Source organism: Macaca nemestrina, chromosome 1 (assembly GCF_043159975.1).
Source record: "Macaca nemestrina isolate mMacNem1 chromosome 1, mMacNem.hap1, whole genome shotgun sequence".
NCBI lineage: Eukaryota > Metazoa > Chordata > Mammalia > Primates > Cercopithecidae > Macaca > Macaca nemestrina.
In genome coordinates, this window is record NC_092125.1 from 104,909,409 (window position 1) to 104,926,035 (window position 16,627).

Here is a 16,627-nt window from a genome sequence, read left to right on the forward strand (position 1 = left end):
AATGAATTCAGCTCTGGTCCCATCCTTTGGAACCCCCTCTGCACACAGTGGGAGCTTAATAAATGCTTGATGATGATGCTGAACCTGGGAAGCCAGCAGCTGTTCCTAGCTCTGACTCTCAGAGCCCCATGGGACAAATCAGGCAGGGAATGACCATGGGGGGGGAATCTTCAGTCTTCCTGCCAGATCGCCCTGTGACTCCATGCCCAGCTGTTAGGGAAAGGGCTGGAGCCATGGTCCACTTCACACACCCTGCTTTGGAGAGGCCAGTTCTTCCTCAGCAGCTTCTCTGGTTTTTCCCCTATCCAACATTTGAACAATATTTATTGAACAACCACTTTGTACTGAGTATCATAGTGGAAATGCATCCTGGGAGACAGTATAGGATCTGTAGGGTCAGACTGACTAAGTTCAAATCCCAGCACCTTTAATTACAAGCGGGGTGACATCTGACAAGTTACGTATCTATGTTTGAGTGTTTGAGTGTTTTTTCCCCTTTCCTTTCTCTCCTTCTTCTCCTCCTCCTCCTCCTTCTTCTTCTTCCAATTTTCATCTGTAAAAGGAGAGTGATGACATCATTTTCGTGGGGTTGATGTGAGGGTTGGAAATAACAGAGAGGTGCCTGAACACGCGGCGTAGGCACTCAATCAATGGTAGGTGAGTTTATCCACCCAGTGTTAGGAGGCGTGGATCCCCCCTGCTTCTGTGACCTTGACGTTGTTACTCAACATCTCTAAGCATGAGGCTTTGTAAATGAGACCATACTGCCCACCTCCTTGGGTGTTTGAAGAATGTATCCGGATAATATATGTGAAACAACCTCTCGTAAACCCTGGTGGTTAATAAATGTTTGCCTTCCCCTCCGTCTGCCCCCTCATCAGGGTGCACACCTCCCTTCCTTCGGAGGCCTTCTGTCCCTCCTCCCCATCGCCCAGCGTGAGCGAACATCCCTTATCGCCGTGGGCTTGCGGGTTGTGGCCATACCTGTCAGAGGAAAGAGGACAGTGGCTCAGCTCCGGGGTCGGGGAGCAAAAACTACAGTTCCCAGCCCTCGCTGCGCAGCCACTGGGGCCGGAGACGAGGACGCCAGGCCCCTCCTCTGGGGAGGAGCCTATGCGGGGGGCGGAGCTAGGAGGAGGTTGGAGAGTTAAGCCAAGCCAATGAGACCAGCTGCTAATAAGTGGGCTTGGCTTACAATGTAACAGTGGCAGGAGGAGGCGAGCGAAGCTATTGAGCCAGCGAGGAGTGAAGCTGATCCTGGCCTCACACGCTCCTAGAGGACCACCTCCTGGGAGAGTTCTTTCACCCCCTCTTCTTTCTCCAAGCTCCCCTCCTGCTCTCCCTCCCTGCCCAATACAATGCATTCTTGAGTGGCAGCGTCTGGACTCCAGGCAGCCCCAGAGAACCGAAGCAAGCCAAAGAGAGAGGACTGGAGCCAAGACACTGGTGGGGGAGATTGGATGCCTGGCTTTCTTTGAGGACATCTTTGGAGCGAGGGTGGCTTTGGGGTGGGGGCTTGTGCTGCAGGGAATACAGCCAGGCCCCAAGATGGACACTTCTGGGCACTTCCATGACTCTGGGGTGGGGGACCTGGATGAAGACCCCAAGTGCCCCTGTCCATCCTCTGGGGATGAGCAGCAGCAGCAGCAGCAACAGCAGCAGCAGCAGCCACCACCGCCAGCGCCACCAGCAGCCCCCCAGCAGCCCCTGGGACCCTCGCTGCAGCCTCAGCCTCCGCAGCTTCAGCAGCAGCAGCAACAGCAGCAGCAGCAGCAGCAGCAGCAGCAGCAGCAGCAGCAGCAGCAGCCACCGCATCCCCTGTCTCAGCTTGCCCAACTCCAGAGCCAGCCCGTCCACCCTGGCCTGCTGCACTCCTCTCCCACCGCTTTCAGGCCCCCCCCTTCGTCCAACTCCACCGCCATCCTCCACCCTTCCTCCAGGCAAGGCAGCCAGCTCAATCTCAATGACCACTTGCTTGGCCACTCTCCAAGTTCCACAGCTACAAGTGGGCCTGGCGGAGGCAGCCGGCACCGGCAGGCCAGCCCCCTGGTGCACCGGCGGGACAGCAACCCCTTCACGGAGATCGCCATGAGCTCCTGCAAGTATAGCGGTGGGGTCATGAAGCCCCTCAGCCGCCTCAGCGCCTCCCGGAGGAACCTCATCGAGGCGGAGACTGAGGGCCAACCCCTCCAGCTTTTCAGTCCTAGCAACCCCCCGGAGATCGTCATCTCCTCCCGGGAGGACAACCATGCCCACCAGACCCTGCTCCATCACCCTAATGCCACCCACAACCACCAGCATGCCGGCACCACCGCCAGCAGCACCACCTTCCCCAAAGCCAACAAGCGGAAAAACCAAAACATTGGCTATAAGCTGGGACACAGGAGGGCCCTGTTTGAAAAGAGAAAGCGACTGAGTGACTATGCTCTGATTTTTGGGATGTTTGGAATTGTTGTTATGGTGATAGAGACCGAGCTCTCTTGGGGTTTGTACTCAAAGGTAGGGGCTGTGGTTTCTCTTTATACCTTGAACAAAAGGAATATGTAGGTAGCAAGAGAGGGATTGAGAGAGGGGGATTGAAAGAGAGAGATTGAGAGAGAGAGAGAGAGAGAGATTGAGAGAGATTGGGAGGGAGACTGGGAGAGAGAGGTGGTGGTGGTGGTGAGAGGCGCTTGCTCAGTTATATTGAACACTCTAACTTCCCGTGGTTTTCCTTCTTGATCCCGGGAGAATTCATTCCTCGCTTCCTTTGGGGGGTAGGGGACATCCCCACACACTGTGTCTAATTTGCAGACTTTCTGTTAGGGAGGATTAAATAATCCCTTCTGAGAAATCCCTTTTCCTCCTGGCTCACTGGTACTAAAGCATAACCCAGCAGCTTAACGCACCAATTAATTACACTCTGCCTTGATGTGTTTGCCAGTTCCTGCGACTTCCCCTTCTTTCCTCCCCTCCCTGCTCCACTCCATTTTCCTGAGGATAAAAAAGAAATAAATGTCTGGGTGGGGGGTGGGGATTCCATACCATTGCCCAAGTCCCTTCTCTCCCTGTCTTCTTCCTCTCTTCCCAAGTTTCTATTTCCCTCCTCTTCTCAGAAACACTCAGGCAAAACAGAAAACCATTCATGACCTGTGTCTCCTGAGGGCATGGGGTAAAAATATAGGTGGAGGAAATCAGTGGTCCTTTCCCTCAGGAGAGAGGACTCAGAATAAACCTGCTGCTGCTTTGTAAACATCTCCTGATAAAATGGCTACAGGTGTTACCTGGGCAGAGCAGCTGGGCGCCGCCTTGGCATCAGCTGGGGGAGCACCTCTCCTTGGGATGGGATGACAGGGCTTGCCAGGCGGTCCCCGCGAGCCCGCGCCCCAGCTCAGCCCCAGTTCTCCCCTCCCACCTCAACTCCTTCTCCTTGGGATAAATAAAGATGAGTGTGTGTGTGAGTGCGCGCCCGGATGGAGAACAGCAGGCACTGGCTTTAGGGGGGAGCTGGCCCCACTGCTCCAGCCTCTCAGTCCAGCCCCAAGACGGAGGAGGGGGTTTCCCTCCCAGAGGGAATGGAGATGGAGGAAGGTGGGTTTCTGCCGATGCTCTGCTTGCCGGGGAGCTCTCCTGCTGTGGGCTGGAAGGCTTGGAGACCTGGGAATCAGTGGACAAGTGGCTCCACGATACCCCCACCCCCAATTTGTTGGTGTGTGTGTGTATATGTGTGTAATGTGTGTACGTATGCATGCGCCTGCTTGTTGCTTGGATTTTTCTATTTATTTGTCATTTGGGGCAGGGGGTGGCTGGCCGGGCTGGCCAGCGCGTAGCTGGGAGGGGTTCAGCTGTTGGAGGTTTCAAATAGAGCTTGTTTCAGGCAGGGCACAGCTGCTGCGAGACTGTCACATTCCTTATTGAAATCCAGCCGCAAAAACCTAGGAGGTGCTGATCGGATTTCCCCCATTCCCAGCATCTCGCTTTAACCGGGGATGGGCAGACTTTCCCGCCCTGGAAACGGGTGGGGCAGACCTGTCAGACGACCTGAATAGCCAGGACCAAGACTTCCAGGCAGAGGGTCCTCCAGCAACCCGGTTGCTGTCAGTGGGCTGCCCCAGCGGAGGGCAGCACCTGGAAGCCGCCTTAGTCAAAATAGCTCAAGGATGAGCGTCTCAGCGAGCAGAAGCGAGTGGGGTTTCCCCTGGAATCGCAGCTCACTTAGTCATTCCCTGTAATGAGCCTTTGCGTCTGCGGGTCCTTCTGCTCGCTGCCTTCTCAGAACCGCCTTTCCTGCTGGGCGCTCCAGGAGATGGGGCCGGCAGCCTCACCAGGGCTGGCAGCTGCCCTGGTCACAGCCCTGGCTCTCTCCAGTCCTCCCTTGGAGATCAGGGGCCCTTGCTGGGGAAAACTGATGAAGGCCCCAATGCAAGGGGGGTGTGGGGAAGGGGCAACCGCAGCATCTTCTCTTTCAGTGACACTGTGGTCAGAGTTCTTAAGGAAATGGCTCTTCCCAGAGGCAGTGGCTGTGCACAGGATCTATGCACATTTGTCTTAATGTGACGGGAGGGTCACCACTCTTCAGGATCGGCCCCTCTTCCCTGCCTGAGGCAGGTGCCAACCCTGAGGGGGAACTCAGGGAAAGGGGCTTTCCCAGAGATGCGGAAGGCAGATTTTAGGTGAATGAAGGGGGAGGCCACCTGAGGTGCCTGGCTTCCCCCATTTCTGAATCACGGACCCTCATAGCAGCAGTGGCGTGCACCGAGGGGACAGCAGCTGAGAGGTCCTTCTTGCCTCAGTTGCCACTTCCTGTGTGCCTTGGAGCTGCTCCTGAGATAAGCAGAGTTCATTGAACTTGCTCACCCACTCACCCATCCCTGCACTGGCCATCCAGGTTTTGAGTCATTTATGGAACAAGTATTTTCTGGGTGTCTCCTGTGTACCAGGCCCTGTAGACACCCTCTCTCCTGGTGGCAAATGGGATGGTTTCAAGGAACTGGGCCAGAGTTGGAATCCCAGCTCTGCCACTACTATTTGTGTGATCTTGGGTAAGTCACGGAGCTTTAGCGAGCCTGTTTCCCCAGCTGTCGAGGAGGGAGAATTAAATTAGAGACATGTAAGGCACATATCTGCCTGCTCAACAAATGGGACCTATGGTGATTGTTATTGATGATGACAATGATGAGAGGAAAGGAGATGTCTTTTTCCTGTTATCTAATTCTGGCTATAAAATGAGTTGGGGCCTTAACAGATTGGGATCTAAGACTTGTCAATGGAGTGAGAAGTTGTATCTGGGAGGGAAGAAGTTCTGAGAAGGGACTGGGTCTGACTAGAGACCACCTTTAAACATGGTCTGTTCTTGGGGGGAGATGAATATCTGTGTCCCAGTTTCATGGAGGAACTGGTCTCTTCTCCTCCATAGTCTGGGTAAGATGAGGAGTCACAGCCCAGGAGAGCTCAGGGATATTCCATGGATCCTGGGGAGGGATGGGTGACAGTCTTTTGCTGGAGAGTTTTGTGTGCCTGGTTGGCCCTGCTGACGAGTCTGGGGGCAGGCGGATGGATGAGGCAGCCTCAGGGGTACCAGGCAGATTAGGTAATTCTGCCCTGCCAATGGCAGCTCCCACTCAAAGGCTCTTGGGAGGGGATTTTTCCCCAAGTGATTGAAGATTAACTAACCTTGTGCCTGAGCTGCTGCTTTCTGAAGTTCTCTGCCTTTTTTCCCGTGGGGTTGTGGCCTTGCTGTTTACCTATGTTTGGTGGGTGCCTGTTGCTGGGGGAGCAACTTATCATGCAGACCTGGGTCTCTTGAAAAGGAGGGTGGCATGTGCCCCGAGCATGTTCAGTTAATGCAAATGGGAGCCAGTGTGAGGGGGTTGAGCAACCGGGACAGAACATCCCCAGCTCCCGCCTCACAGGCCTGTAGGTGCTGATGTTGGAAGGAAGCTCTGCTAGGAGGCATCAGCATGGAGCAGGGAGGTGGGGCTTGATTCCTGGGTGAGCTCAGATAAGAGGGGAGCTTCTCATTATTATGCCTGGGACATGAGATCAAATGGCAGAGAGATGCCTGAGATGGCCCCAATAGGCTCCTAAAGGTACCAGGTGACCCTTGAACCAAATGAGGAGTCCCTTTTTTTTTTTTTTTTTTTTTTTAATAGGCAGGTTTACTCTCTGAAGGCTTAGACATTGTGACGAGGCCTGGTCTAGAGATTCTGTTGAGAGTCTTAGTCACGCCATCTCTACCTATCAGTGCCACCCGGATAGAGCAGCAAGGACCTGTGAAGTCCTTCTTGGTGTTCTTTATTTTCTTTTAGAGCTGGTTTGGGACACACCCACTCCATTGCATTAAATTACCTCTATGCTCTCTTCCCTGGGTTCAGAAAGAATTAGGGAGGGGAAAGGCCTGGCTGCCCTCCCCTTTCCCCAGGCTGTGACTTCACCACCCTGGCTCTGACATCATGTTGGTGGCTGAGCTGGTACCTCTGTGTGGCTGGCAAGGCACCCATGGGCCTCATTTCTCAGGACCTCAGGCGTTGGACTGCGGGATCGTCTCAGGGAGGCTGGAGGGTGCTGGTGCGGCAGCGCGGCTCTTCTTTCCCACCAGTCTGTACAACCTCCAGCCACTTCCCCATGCCTGGCCTCGAAGCTAGTCTGCATCTCTCCTCCCAGGCAGAACCACTCCTCTGCCCGCTCCCCCACCATGGCCCTGTCTCGCCTGCCCCACCGACGTCCTGCCCCTCTGCTCCTCTCTGCTGCCCCTGCCTGGTCTCGTTGCTGGGGTAACCCAGGTGGCAGAGAGGAGCTGGTGTGAAGGTGCTTATCTGGGTTGCCCTGTCTGCTCCCATGGTGGCTTCTTTACCCACCTCTAGTTACTCTTTCTTCAGACAACCTCATGGGAGGCCGCCCTGGTGGCACAGGCTTCTCCGCATGCCCAGGGGAGCCTGGTCCTCTGGCCGTTCACTCTTTAAAGAGAATGGCCAAGGCTATTCTCTTAGGCCAAGGCCAACTTGTCTGTCTCTTTGCAGACCTCAAAGAGGTCCGGGAGTCCATCCCCAGCCTCCAGACCAAATGGCTGAGTAGTATCACTGGTTCCAGTTCTGATCCTCTGCTCTCCCTGGTCACAGAAGCCCTGTCTGCAGAAGGGCAGAGCAGCAGCCCAGGCGTGGCTGGCCAAGTGGCTCTGCACCTTCTCTTTGGACCCAGGTGCTGTTTTGGGATAGGTTGTTGGCTGTCACAGTGTCCTGGTATTTTTGAGAAGATGCCTCTGGGTGCTGGTGCCTGCGTTTCAGGCCATGGTGGAAAAGTAGGAGTAGGATAAATCCTTTCCAGCCCTTTCCATGGACCCTCCCTGTGGGGTGACCTGCAGGACCAGGATGCAGAAGGCAGGAGACTGGTTGAGAGCCTGTGAGCCCGCTGCTGAGGGCCCTAGGCACACATTTTGACTTCACAGGTCACACTGAGTGTGTCGGCCCACAGGAGGGCGAGCGTGAAAATGGCCTCTGACAGCGTGAAAATGGCCTTCTCTGCCGCCCGCCCTAGGGTGGTGGTGACTTTATTTATAATCTTTGTGGACAGTCTGTAAATGAGTCAAACATTTGTAACCCACAGGGAGACAGCTAACTTTTTATATATGCTTCTCCTTTGCGTGTCATCACACTATTTATAACTGCCCTGGGGAAAGACTTCATCACACATCCGGACTTCCCTTCCCCACAGGCAGCGTTACCCGGGTGCTTGGCCAGGGGCATTCTGACTGGGGCATTTATCTCCTGCATAGCCTAACTAGAAAGCCATCTGATGGCCTCGCATTTCTCTTATTGCACTTTCAGAAAGAGGAATTTGTAAGGCCATGGCCAAAAGATCTGCTTTAAAAAATGTAAGGTACAGAAAATCAAAATGAAAAGAAATTTGAGTAACCTCTGTAGAGAATCCGGGGCCTGGATGGAAATGTAAGATCAGAATAGAGTGCTTCAGTTCTGTTGCAGTTATTTGTGAAGCACATTTGGGGGAGAAAATGAGTGTGTGCGGGGGTTGTGAGGGGCGGCTATATACTGATGAAATACCACTTTACTCAGCTCAGTGACAGGGAGACCAGCACGTTCATTCGTAGTTCTTTTTCTTCTCTTTCTTTCAAAACCCCAAAGGGAGAGCAAGAAAGCAAGCCACGTATTCCTCTTTAAATAATGAGGGTGGGGAATTCTGAGACTGTGCTGTTCCCAGGAGCTGTGGGGAGGAAAATTCTAGTGCCTTTTCTTCAGGTGAGGAAAGTCCGGAGGAGGCGAATGGGTTTTTAAGTGTCCCCTCCCCCGACCCTGTCATTCCACCCCCAGGTGCTCAGCTGGGATCTGAGGGAAAGGAGGGGAGGAGCGGCTGGGGGCAGGGACCACGCTACTTTCTGGTCGCCCAGCACTTCAGCTGGGCTGGCCGGGATGTTGCTGAGTGACAGGAGAGGGGAAGGCAAGGACCATTTGCTGAGCGCTGGGCTGGCTTTGCATTACACCTGGGAGTACGAGGAGCAGGTCGTGCTCACCGCCCCCTGTGTAGATGAAGTCACCGGGCCACGCTGACACGCTGGTGGTGGTGGCGCTGAGATAAGAACCCAGGCCCGTTTAGCTCCCGAGGTCATATCCTTTCCCGTGCCTGCTGCTGCTGGTTAGATTGCCCATATCCTTAAAACAGACAAATTGAGTTTATGGCCCTGAGACCTGTGATGCAAAATGTTGGGACAGGAGGAACTTTACCACGAGCTGGGCAGGAAGGGCTCGATGGAGGGCAGGAGATGCCAGCGCAGGACCTGGAGAAGACAGTGCTGGAGGGGTGACAAGGGCAAGTGTGGGCCCCCGGGGTAGCCTAGGATCAGGGTGAGATTGTGGACTGGCCCAAGGTCAGTTCTTGATGCCTCCTCTCTGGAGTCTGGTGCTGCTGCCCTCAGGGTGATACCGGGCAGGCTGTGAGGTGGGTAGGTGTGGGGATTACAGGGAAAATGAAAGCCCATCCTGCAAAAGCTCCTGCCACAGCCCCTAGCACTCCCACCCTCCACCCCTGGAGGGCCAGCAGGACCCCTAGACCTGACTGGACATGTCCATACACAGCTCTCTCACCCCTCACCTCTGCTTTGCTCTTCTTTTAGGCTGCCCTTTTCCTCCAGCACTGGCTGTGTGGCTGTTTATCAGGGGACAGTCACATGAGCTCAGCATTTTACATCTTACAAGGCATTTTCATCCCTGGGTCCTTCATGACCCTCACGATGGCTGGCCCAGGGCTCATGATGACCAACTATCTCAGGGATGAGAAAACTCGGCTGCACAGGGTTCCCAGGGTTCAGTGACTCGCTCCAGGTGCCCATCTCAGGAGAGATGGTTCTAGAATGAGAGCTCAGGTCTCAGTGCACCTCTGGTTTCCTTATTCCAAATCCCACCACAAACTTCTGCTGGGGATTTGAGTGAGGGACCTTGAAGGGTTTCTCCATTCCTGGTTCTAGAAGTTTCTTCTTCATTCTTGAGTCCCATTTTCCTGCGTCCCTGTCTGTGCCTCATGCCTCTGTTGAGCTCTGTCGTGGGCACTGAGTGCTGGGAAAAGGCCTGTCTCTGCTTTGAGCCCCTCAGGAGGTGCTTCTGCCTCTTGCTTCCAGCTTGTTGTGTGATCTTTTGTCAAGTCCCTTCTCCTCTTTGGGTCTCGTTTCTCTGGCCTTAAAGCAGGAGCTGAACTCCCTTCCTGTGCTGAGGCTTTGCAATCCGATTCCAGATCATGTTTCATCACAAGGATGAGCAGCCACTGTCCCGAGAGTCCTGTTCTCAGGGGTGTCAGGCAGCACCCAGATGGCATCCATCCCAGGTGGGCGGTGGTTTATGGTGTTGGTGCTTGGGAGGACTGAGGAAGGAGACAGTGACTCAGACTGGGGATGCTGGGTGGATTCCCTGTAAGGGGTTGGGGGGTCCCTGAAAGACTAGACAAGCCAGGATGGGAGGGGCCCGGGCAGGGGCTCAATTCTGAGTGTGAGAAGTCCGGGGAGAGGGGGCCGAGTGTGTAAGGAACAGAGCGGGCGTGAGGACGGCTTCGGATTGCTGCTGTGTGGTGCGCACAGGGGCATGTAGGGAGGACAGAAGATACTGTCTCGTCAGGAGAGGCTTTGGGCAGCAGTGAACACAGGCCCAGGGCGAGGGCGCAGTGATGGATGGAATATTTGGTAGCATCGGTAACTGCCAGGGCTGCAGAGTTCCGCACACTCAGGCCCTGAAGACCTGATATCCTTTCTCAGAGGTGGCCGGGCCTGGTAGTTAAGTTCTTGGAGCCGGGCACGGTGGCTCATTCCTGTAATCCCAGCACTTTGGGAGGCCAAGGCAGGTGAATCACCTGAGGTCAGAAGCTCGAGACCAGCCTGGCCAACATGGCAAAATCCCATCTCTACTAAAAATACGAAAATTAGCCTGACGTGGTGGCACACACCTGTAATCCCAGTTACTCAGGAGGCTGAGGCTGGAGAATCACTTGAACCTGGGAGGCGGAGGTTGCAGTAAGCTGAGATCACACCACTGCACTCCAGCCTGGGCGACCGAGGGATACTCTGTCTCAAAAAAAAAAAAAAAGACTTGGGTGGCACACCAGTGATGTGTCCTCTGGGAACTTAGTGAACCCAAAGCGTATTTCCTCAATGTTAAGAGGGAATCACAACTACTGGCTATAGCAAAGCAGCCAGCACAGAGCCAGCCACACACTGGGTCTCAGCAGCTGGCAACTGTTGCCTTTATTAGAGTGGTGGTTAGAAGATGCCACCTGGAGCATCAAGACTGGAGGGGCATGTGCGCCCACATCACCCCTCCACTGTCTGCAGGTGGCCATAGACGAGCTGGTGTCCCTGCCTGGAGAGCACGTGTGGAACATGCCCCTTTTCTCATGAGGTCAAATGGCCTCCCAACCATGACCAGCTCCCCAGTCATGTTTCTGGATAGATCTTGCTGGGTGAATCTGTGAGTAGAAAGGAAGTGGGCTGCTCCCTGGAGGGTGGGGCTGTAGTGGTGGCCTAGGCTGGACTTCTGGAGCCTTCTTACCCCATGGGGCCCAGTTATTCTACACTCAGTCAGCAATTTGTGGTCTGGGCAGAGCTAACCGGGTGTGGACATGCAAATCGGACAGGTGGAGAGAGAACAAAAATAAACCCGTGGGGCCAGGCCAGAGGCTGAGAGGCCTGGAGGAAGGTCAGGGGGACACACGATGACCAGGCAGAAAAAGGCTGAGAGAGCAGGGCCCCGGGAAGAGCTGAACCGGGAAGCTGGCCTGTGACAGAAGCAGGGAAGAAAAGCATTGCTACAGCTTGCTTGATGCGTCACCAAGAGAACACAATTTCCCCTTCAAGACTCGAGTCAGGGTGCATCCTAGAATTCCAAAGGTCCTTTCTGCCCCTTCACCCTGCTTGGAGCGCCAGGGCTGCGGCAGTGGGTGACGTTCCCAGCCAGGTGCCAGGGGGCAGGCAGCAAGAGCAGCTGGGCAGGGGAAGGACGTGCCTAGGGCTTGCCCTTCGTGGAAGCCATATTTTTTTCACAAGCCCTGGTGGCAGGGTAACCAGAGTTGTATTCTGAGCAGAGCCTTGATGATACTAAATGAACAGCATGCAAATGATGTGTGAAATAATATGCAAATTGGCATCTGTTATTTTTGAGTCAGCTTGTTGGGCATTTTTCTTACAGGACAGGAGTGATGCTCAGTGTCAAATGAACAGGAAAGTCAGCTTAAAGGACACTCCTTGCAGGGGCTGAGCTGGCACCTACTCCTTAGAGCTTGCTCATACCAGGCCTGCCAGACAACATCTATAAAGACAGTTGTTTGGTGTTTTGCTTCAGGTTATAGATGGAGAGATCTATAAAGGTGGGTGCCCTGCCCAGGGTTACCCAGTATGTAGGGAGGGGGAAGCAGATGACCTGTTGCCTGGCCTGAGCCATCGAACCTTGCTGACCTGTCAGTGGCTTTGAACTGAGGGGGCCCTGCAGGGAGGCAGGGACAGGCTGCCTTTGCTCATTCTGGCCATCTGCCACTGTTGGTTTTCCTTAAGCTCTGTGCCTCAAACTCTCTGAGCCTCATTGTCCCTGTTTGTAATGGATGTGTGGAGACTGACATCCACTAGCCTGGGGAGGATGACACTTGCTAATGGTTGGTCAAGTGGCCAGTCCGGCAGTGGGCGCTCCTGGGCTGCCAGCAAATGGTGGCTCCTCCTAGCCCCTTTGCCTGAGTTGGCACCTGCTTGTCTCCTCACAAGCTTCCACTAGCAGGGAGTTTTGCAGAGCAAAACCCCTTTTGAGATTTCTGATTTTAACAAATTGGAGTTTAGCTATTTTCTTTCTTTTCTGTCTTCCAGTGGGTAAGATGTTGGCCCCCAAAAAGCTCCCATACATGGGAATGCCTGGAGCGGCCAGCATGGGTGATGTTACCTTCTCCCAGGGTGAGGGCTTGGGGTAGGCATGTTGCTCAGGGCTGAGCCACCGCCTTTGGAGGAGTTCAGAGCTGGATGGCATTGGTGGAGGATGCAGGGGAGGCCTCCTCAGGGAGGCACCATACCTGTCCTGGATGGCCAAGCTCTGTTGGCCAGACAGGTGTGCTAGCCTGGGTGGGCATGATCTCTGCATATGCCTCCCAGCCCTGTGAGGAAGGCAGGGAAAGGACCATCCTCCTCCTTATAGGACCCCAAGGCCCATAGAAGTTATGTGGTGGCTCACACCTGTAATCCAGCACTTTGGGAGGCCGAGGTAGGAGGATCGGTTGAGCCCAGGAGCTCGAGACCAGCCTGGACAACATAGTGAGACCTTGTCTCAAAAAAAAAAAAGTTACGTGACTTGTCCAAGGCTACCCAGCATTGTTAGTGGCAGGGGTATAGCTGGAATCTAAGAATTCCTGGTTTTAGTTCTTCCTCTCTTTTTCTTTTTCCCATCCCTCTTCTGGAAACTTATCCTGAACACCCACTGTGTGGCAAGCCCTGCTCCAGGCGGCAGGAGTGCAGAGAATCTGTGCCTTACAGACTCTGGGGGGGGTCTCTCCCCAGCCAGATGTGTTGTTCTCCACCAGCTCTTCCTAAGAGAACACAGGCTTTCCCCGTAGACCTGGATTCAAACCCTGGCTATTCAGCTGTGTGGCCTTGCACGGCGGCCTGTTTATCTGGGAGGTGGAATTTTAATTCCTCTTGTGGGTGGAGAGGTGGAGAATTCAACGTGGAGCAGAGCTGGCACCCAGGGGGCTCTTGTCCGTGCTAGGCAGTGGTGGGTTTTGCCTTTGGTTGTTTCTTCTGAGAGCTCAGTGGCCTTGGGATCATACAAGGTCCCTCACAGCTGGGCCCAGGGTTCCCAGCCCCTCCTGCTCTGGGCTGGACCTGGTGTTAAGCTCTGCCAAGATGCTTTCCTCTACTCTGGGAGAGTAATGGTGCTGAGCCTGGTAGGAGGGCATTTTGGCAGAAGACACCTGACGGGGTGCACACTACGTGCCAGCGATGGAAAGATCCCTCAAGAGTGAAATGAAATTGATGCAAACTGAGAGCACGTCTAGGATGGAGTTGAGTCATGAGGGTTTCCTCGTGGGTGGATGGGATCATATATAATGCTTGTGTCCACAGCAGCTTGGGGGAAATGCACCGCTTTCATAAAATGGGAACTTATTTTTCCTTTCATAAGAATGACTCCAAAGCAACACCAGGTCTTATTCAGGAGTGAAGAGGTGACAGGCAGCGGAGGAGAAGAGAATATTTGTTAAGGACCTACTATGTGCGTTTACACACCTCATCTCATTAAGCCCTCACAGCAACCCTGTGAGGTAGATATAATTCTCCCCATTTTACAGATGACAGATCCAAGACTCAGAGAGGTTAAGTGACTTTTTTTTTTTTTTTTTTTTTTGAGACGGAGTCTTTGCTCTGTCACCCAGGCTGGGGTGCAGTGGCGCGAACTCGGCTCACTACAAGCTCCGCCTCCTGGGTTTACGCCATTCTCCAACCTCAGCCTCCCGAGTAGCTGGGACTACAGGCGCCCGCCACCTCGCCCGGCTAATTTTTTTTGTACTTTTAGTAGAGACGGGGTTTCACCGTGTTAGCCAGGATGGTCTCGATCTCCTGACCTTGTGATCCGCCCGTCTCGGCCTCCCAAAGTGCTGGGATTACAGGCGTGAGCCACCGCGCCCGGCCTACAGATGACAGATCCAAGACTCAGAGAGGTTAAGTGACTTTCCCAGGGTCTCACAGCTGGGAGGTGGTGGAGTTCGCATTTGCACATAGGGGAGTGTCTCTGACGCCCGCACACTGTGCAGCAGACACACTTTTGCATATCACACCCTAGACTGGGCTCTTCCAAGCCAAAAAGCTTCTCCTTGCCTCCCTGAGCTCTCCACTCCTGCCCACCCTGCCCCTTACTGTGCCACCCTCACTGCCCTTCCAGCCTCCCCCAGAGCCTCAGGGGATGTTTTGTGCTCTTGGAGGGAGGAGGGGAGGAGGGGAGGAGGGGAGGAGGGGAGGAGGGGAGGAGGGTGCTGTCAGTTTAGATACAGGGGTTTGCTGAAGCTGTAGGTGCCGTCTGGGCTCTGGGGCTGAGGATCTCCTGTGGGCCCTGGAGGGGCCAGCCGAGCCCTCAGTAGCATGTGTCCTAGTGTTCTCGCCACAGCTCTGTGGCTTCCCAGCTGTGCAACCTCATTGAGAAAACTGACCTCTTTGTGCCTCAGTCTCCAGGTCTGTGAATGGGGTTAACAGTGTTTTCTCCCTCTCATGAGAATGGGTGTCATGAGGAATAAATGAGACGAGGGCATCCCCTGGCGTGTTCTGGTTGGCTCTGGAGGTTCAGCACCAAATAGACGTGGAGCTCACAGACTGGTGGGGGAGGCAGGCACTGAACAAGTAGCAACAGGTCTGATGTAAGCTTTGCGAGAGACAAGGCCACACACATAAGGCTTGGGTTTGACCCACAAGCCTGAGACTTGATGTCCCATGCGTCTGTCTGCTCCCCTCCCTCCTGTTTCCTGAAGGTCCATCTCACCCTCACTTCTTCCATCCTCCCTCGTATCTGTCTCCCAGGCCATCCTCTGATTCTTCTGTACCGGCCATCTAGCCTGGCATTAGGAGAACAGGCTTTAGCGCCGGGCAGATCTCCGGTACAGCGCTGGCTGTGTCACTCACTGTAGGCCGTGGGGCTTTGGGAAGCTGTCTCGGTGCTTTGATTCGCAGTTTCCATGGGGGTGAATCCTGACCTGGCCGCTGGGGCTGTCATGAGAGTTAATGAGATTGCTGTTTGTAAGGCATGGGACATGGTTTCTGGCACACATGGAGCGCTCTGTGAAGGCCAGCTGAGTTGCAGCTGAGGAGAAGCGTCCTGGGCTAGGTGTGGGCAGCTTGGTTTCTGGGCCTCTGTTTTGTCATCTAGAGAGTGAGAGAAGGAGCCTGAGGAGGGGATGTTTCCTGCATTGGCCATCTGCGGAAGGTCGTGAGCACCAGATGGAGTTACAGAGAAAACTGGAAGAAAGCTGTGCTATTCCAGCTGGAGGGGGGCCTCGTGGATGGTGCATGTTGGCAGGGTGGGCTGTGGGGGGCGTTATCGTCCTGTCCTACAAGCGAAAGCCTGTGAAGACGTAGTGGCTAAGGGGATTTTCTCACTCTCAGGAGACAGCGGAGAGACAGGCCCTTCTGGCCAGCCTCCCTCCCTGCTGCCTCCTCCCTGCAGGCCAGCCCTTGGCACGAGGCCTGCTTGTCTCCTGAACCCTCCTAGCAGCAGGGATTTAATTACTATAATGTAAGTAGCTGTGGCTTGAGGCCTTCTGGTGGAGGGGAAACAGATTTGTCTTCTCACTAGGAGAATAAAAGTCTATGGAAAGGAAAAGAAATGTACTTTTCCCCGAGGTACCTGAGGCTGTTGGTCTCAGGGGAGCTTCCCTCAGGGCAGGGAGAGGGAGCATGGGTGGCAGCAGGAGGAGGCGCCACGTCTGACTCAAGGACCCTTGGCGCTTGCTTTTGCTTTCTGTGGGATGACTCAGCTAAGCTGCCTCTGTTTCCCCAATGACCCTGCTAACAGATCAGCCTGACGTTCAGTAGGCATCTGTCAAGCACCTACCATATGCTAGGCACTTCGAAACTTCCAGCTGAGTAGCGAGCCCAGGCGGAAAAATAATTTTATTCATTTGACAAAGTTATTGAATGCCTGTTATGTGCCAGTGTATTGTTCTAGGCACCACGGATATACAGTCATGCGTTGCACAGTCTAAGAAATGTGTCATTAGGCGATTTCATCATCGTGCGAACATCATGCAGTGCGCTTACACAGACTAGGTGGCATGGCCTTCGGCACACAAGGCCGTATGGTGGAGCCTACTGCTCCCAGGCCACAAACCTGTACGGCCCGTTACTGTACTGAATACTGTAGGCAGTCATAACACAATGGCAAGTATGTATCTAAACACAGAAAAGGTACAGTAGAAATACTGTACAATGGATACAAAATACTATATCTGTATAGGGCGCCTGCCATGAATGGAGCTTGCAGGACTGGAGATTGCTGTGGGTGAGTCAGCCAGTGAGTGGAGAGTGAATGTGAGGGTCTAGGACATGACTGTGCACTAGCGTAGGCTTTGGAAACACTGTTCACTTAGGCTAACTACATTTATTTCAAATAGTTTTTTCTTCGATAACAAGTTAACCTTA

General features: G+C 54.1%; 1 protein-coding gene across 3 annotated transcripts in view; it reads left to right on the forward strand.

Moving 5' to 3' along the window:
• Positions 1-1,192: 1,192 nt before the first annotated feature.
• Positions 1,193-16,627, forward strand: part of LOC105497977 (potassium calcium-activated channel subfamily N member 3) — a 164,937-nt gene continuing 149,502 nt past the window's right edge. Inside the window, exon 1 of one of the 3 annotated variants that reach the window (XM_011769619.3) lies at positions 1,193-2,499. In XM_011769619.3, the coding sequence (XP_011767921.2) occupies positions 1,549-2,499 (951 nt within the window). In that variant the 5' untranslated portion in view covers positions 1,193-1,548. Of the gene's footprint in view, positions 2,500-2,655; positions 3,571-16,627 lie in introns of those variants that run through there. The other 2 variants (XM_011769620.3, XM_071084621.1) reach the window with 2 other exon arrangements.